This window comes from Coregonus lavaretus (genome assembly GCF_964263955.1).
Source record: "Coregonus lavaretus genome assembly, chromosome: 40".
NCBI classification, from domain to species: domain Eukaryota; kingdom Metazoa; phylum Chordata; class Actinopteri; order Salmoniformes; family Salmonidae; genus Coregonus; species Coregonus lavaretus.
Window position 1 is genome coordinate 13,043,833 of NC_140027.1, and position 5,000 is coordinate 13,048,832.

The 5,000-nt window shown below is 48.7% G+C and overlaps 2 protein-coding genes across 2 annotated transcripts; both read right to left on the minus strand.

Annotated features, from left to right (window-relative positions):
- Positions 1-376: 376 nt before the first annotated feature.
- Positions 377-751, minus strand: LOC311113397 (histone H2B; the record flags this gene model as incomplete). The annotated part of the gene is made up of 1 exon (XM_084156608.1): positions 377-751. One exon carries the CDS (start codon positions 749-751, stop codon positions 377-379), a length of 375 nt encoding a protein of 124 aa, XP_084012734.1.
- Positions 752-1,443: 692 nt separating this feature from the next.
- LOC311113487 (histone H4) lies at positions 1,444-1,755 on the minus strand (the record flags this gene model as incomplete). The annotated part of the gene is made up of 1 exon (XM_084156712.1): positions 1,444-1,755. The coding sequence occupies one exon, from the start codon at positions 1,753-1,755 to the stop codon at positions 1,444-1,446; it is 312 nt and encodes a 103-aa protein (XP_084012838.1).
- Positions 1,756-5,000: the final 3,245 nt, after the last annotated feature.

Here is a 5,000-nt window from a genome sequence, read left to right on the forward strand (position 1 = left end):
TTTTGATTTATTTATTTACACCCTTTGTCAAATGGTGCCATTTTACATTGCCTTCACCTGGAATAGAGCCCGACAAACATGGGTTACTATTCAGCGCGCAAAGACACCAAAAAAGGCGCGCTAAACCCCTACGCTGGAACGGGCAGGGGAAATGATACAATGTAGCCGCTCTCTGAGCCGGCGCGCGCCGCCCATTAAACAATGATACAATGTAGCCGCTCTCCGAGGCGGCGCGCGCCGCCCATTAAACAATGATACAATGTAACGCAGCCTACCTACGCATTCATTCGGTGGCGATGGAATTGCTTTTTTTACTGACAGAGTGGGTGGCTCTTAAAAGAGCCTTTGGGTTAGTAGAGCAGTCCAAATGCGCTGTTTACTTGGAGCTGGTGTACTTGGTTACGGCCTTGGTGCCCTCGGACACGGCGTGTTTGGCAAGTTCACCGGGGAGCAGCAGGCGCACCGCGGTCTGGATCTCCCTGGAGGTGATGGTAGAACGCTTGTTGTAGTGGGCCAGGCGAGAGGACTCTCCGGCGATACGCTCGAAGATGTCGTTCACGAAGGAGTTCATGATTCCCATGGCCTTGGAGGAGATGCCGGTGTCGGGGTGGACCTGCTTCAGGACTTTGTACACGTAGATGGCGTAACTCTCCTTCCTGGACTTTCTGCGCTTCTTGCCGCCCTTCCCTGCGGTCTTGGTGACGGCTTTCTTGGAGCCCTTCTTGGGCGCTGACTTTGCTGGCTCGGGCATGATGATGTCTCGTTGCTTCTCAGAAACGAATGAGGGGGTGAAGGGCGCTTACCCGTCTTATGAAGAGGAAGCTAAGCAAAGTCAGCGGCCGTAGACACTCCCCTGCTTGCTTGCTCCCTCCCTCCCTCCCTCCCTCCCTCCCTCCCTCCCTCCCTCCCTCCCTCCCTCCCTCCCTCCTCTCATAGCCTATGCTCTGTGACCGATGGGGAATTGTGTGTTTCAAAAGGGGGGCTTTAATAGGTGTCCAAATGGCACGATTGTTGTGCCAAATAATGCTGGTGATAGAATTGCCCACTTTGGCACCGTCAGACATAGGGCTCCCATTTTGGACTGTGTGTGTGTGTGTGTGCGCGCTGTCCCCCTCTTTTCGAGCCACGTCTACCGACTCGTGGTGGCTTTATGTTGTCCAAATTCCACTATTGCTTGACCCAAAATAATAACGTTCTTACACTTTGCCACTGTCAGATATAGGCCTCCCTCTGTGCGCTAAAAGTGGACGGGACATTAGAATCCTCTAATTAATACTCCCTGTCCACTCGAAGTGGCTCATACTTTCTTACTAAATTGCATACTAAACATTTGTTGTTATATATAACACTACATGGAATGGGCCCATTTTAAGCGGATGTGGGTGGCTCTTAAAAGAGCCTTTGGGTTCGAGTCGGGGTGTTGAGGTTCCGAAGAGAGTGGGTTTAACCGCCGAAACCGTACAGGGTGCGTCCCTGACGTTTCAGAGCGTAGACCACGTCCATGGCGGTAACGGTCTTCCTCTTGGCGTGCTCGGTGTAGGTGACTGCGTCACGGATCACGTTCTCCAGGAACACCTTCAGGACACCGCGGGTCTCCTCGTAGATCAGACCGGAAATACGCTTCACGCCGCCGCGGCGAGCCAGACGGCGGATAGCGGGTTTGGTGATTCCCTGGATGTTATCGCGGAGAACTTTGCGGTGACGCTTGGCGCCTCCTTTTCCGAGTCCCTTGCCGCCTTTGCCTCTTCCGGACATGGTGTGTTCGCTAGTTGAGTTCAAGTGAATGAATGATTTCAGCGCCGGTGCGCGGTGCGCTATTATCTGCGTTTGGTCGACCTGATTGAGGCCGGCGGCACAGAAAGCGCGCCTCTGTTATATGTTCGGAGGCGTTGCAAAGGGGAGGGCGCTCGTTCTAGGGGACTAGGGAGGAGCGATTTCAAAGATGACGTGAAAGCAACTAAAGTGCGCGGGAAACATACTCAAATACTGATATAGGCTATGTGGAACACAAGGCCAAACTGTGACAACTGGGAGATCAGCTAGTACACTGTGTCCCTCTCCTCATATTGTTGTTGTTGTTGTTGTTGTTGTTGTTGTTGTTGCACCTGATTCTACTCATTGAGGACTTGGTAATTTAGGTGACAGGTTGTTCAATCAGCTGTGGCTGTCCAGGCCTACAAGAAAAATGGGTCCTGTTGGGGGTAGCCTACTCTACCGCTGGAGTTGGGAAACACTGAAATGGAAGGGGGACACGCAGTGAGCAAAACTCCTAACCACATAAAAACACAGACACTTGAGATCATTAAGAGCTATAAGGAGTCCATCAACTACCTGGTCAGTCAAGTCATATAGGGGGGGATTTCATGGCCACCTGCTGGAGCAGAAGTCATGTTTGCCAACACTGGCCTTAAAATCATTAAATTTAGGAGCTATAAGGAGTCCATCAACTAACTGGTCAGTCAAGTCATATAGGGAGGGATGTCATGGCCACCTGCTGGAGCACAAGTAATGTTTGCCAACACTGGCCTTAAAATCATTAGGAGCTATAAGGAATAAATCAACTCATCATTCAAGTCATATAGGGAGGGATCTTAGCACCACCTGCTGGATCAGAAGTACCCTTCACCGTAGGCACAAGAGAGCCATCATCTCTCAACCGGTGCAATTTCCATAAGTATGTGGTAATAAAACAAACAACGACAGCTCCTCATATAGGCAGTGGTTTCACACATTTTTCTCCAAGATGTTCAAACGTTCATAGATGACCAGCAGGGTCAAATAATAAGCACAGTGGTTGTAGAGGTTGCAACAGGTCAGTCAGTACATCAGGAGTAAATGTCACTTGTTGTTAGTGTTGTAGTTCCTATTTCTACGGTGTTGCCTACCTGCAGCAATCATGATTTACCTGCAGTGTTGATTGCAATTACGTAATTTGTCAACTCATAATAACAGATGTTTTGCAAACCGTTGATGTTTAAATAAATGGATTCCCGGTGTCCGGATACCTTTTCTCTTAAGGGATGTGATTGAGTGAATCCAAAGTAAGTTGGTCTAAATACATAATAGGATGAATCATTCAGGTAAAATAACACAATGTCTATTTGAGTCGAATCAACGTAATATAATCCTTTTTACGTCTCTATCATCTTTACTCAATGTATTGGACCACATCAACTCAACTTACTCAAGCTTATCTACTCATAAAAACAAGCAAAAAGATCTACTCAACAATATGACGTGTGCTTTTGTTGACTGTAATAGCTTGAGTACATTCCACAAAGTCATTTTTTACAGTGTATCTAAAGACACGTTTGTTGTGGTGATGCACTTTTTCTTTGACGTTGAACTTGCATTGAACAGACAAATCCATTTCGTTACAACCCTTTTGTAGTATGACTTAGGAATATTTGTTGATGATCCTAATGTCTATGCGTGAATAGTGATTGGTTGTTGGTGAAATATTGCTGAGAACCCATCATTTCCTGGCCTTTTTTCACTATTGAGCTATTTTGAAACATTTGTTTTGCTATTGGATTCATAATGGTGACCTGGGACAAGTAATTAGTGAAACCAGAGTTCAGCAGTTGCCATTAAAGCGATCGAACCAAGTCATCCTAATAGGCTAGTATTAGCCTAAAGCAGGGTTTCCCAAACTCGGGCCACATTTTGGGAGTTTTTGCCCTAGCACTACACAGCTGATTCAAATAATCAACTCATCATCATCAAGCTGGGAGTATTAGAATCAGTTGTGGAGTGCTAGGGCAAAACGCAAAACGCGCACCCCTTGTGGACCCCAGGACCGCGTTTGGGAAACGCTGGCCTAAAGAGCAAATGCTGAAAGGGACTCACCATGAGGTGCAGTACCCACATTTAACCACAAGATGGCCTCCGTGCTCCATTGTAAAGTTTGGGCCTCTGCATGAGTCTCTCAGCAGCACTGCAACATGGGACTTTCAAAGTAAGTTGGCATGCAATGTTTTTTCTGGACTGCATGCAAGGCTATTATTACACACAACTAATAGTGTCAATTATTCATCTGAACACAATTCTTGTTACTATTCGGCCTATATTATCACTCGTTTCTTTTTCCCCTCCTTTGTAAAGCATTTTACTGTGTTACTATATAGTTCAAAGGAAGTGGATGATGCCAGATGGTTGTGTATATACACACACACAAACATTGAAGCTAGACTTCAGGCAACTAAAAAGGTGCAATACGTAGCTTTTAGACGTGTTAGTGAACAACATACATGGTGGCTAATGTAGAGGTGCGTGTATACATGGAACAATTGTGCCTTTTTGATGGAAATATGGAGGTGGCTCTTAAAAGAGCCTTTGGGGGATATTCGAGTTCAGGTCATCCTCATTTATGCGCGCTCTCCGCGAATACGGCGGGCCAGCTGGATGTCCTTGGGCATGATGGTCACCCGCTTGGCGTGGATGGCGCACAGGTTGGTGTCCTCGAACAGGCCGACCAGGTAAGCCTCGCTAGCCTCCTGTAGGGCCATCACGGCGGAGCTCTGGAAGCGCAGGTCGGTCTTGAAGTCCTGGGCGATTTCTCGCACCAGGCGCTGGAAGGGCAGCTTGCGGATGAGTAGCTCAGTGGACTTCTGGTAACGACGGATCTCTCTCAGAGCCACGGTGCCGGGCCTGTAACGGTGAGGCTTCTTCACACCGCCGGTGGCCGGGGCACTCTTGCGAGCAGCCTTAGTGGCGAGCTGCTTCCTGGGGGCTTTGCCACCGGTGGATTTGCGAGCGGTTTGCTTGGTTCTGGCCATGGCGCTGCTCTGACAGTCGGGAGTATAGCCTCGAAATGCCTATGTGAAGTTTATAAAGCCGGCAGTGGCGCCTGCTGATTGGACACCATCTCCCCACCACCCCGATTGGCCCGTTTCGCAGGCCTCCTCCGTTGGCCATTGGACGGGAGGCCCGGCCTCTCCAAAACTCAAACTCCCGGTGCGCGCGCAATAGGACGCCGCCGGCCCTTTACGCGCAATAAT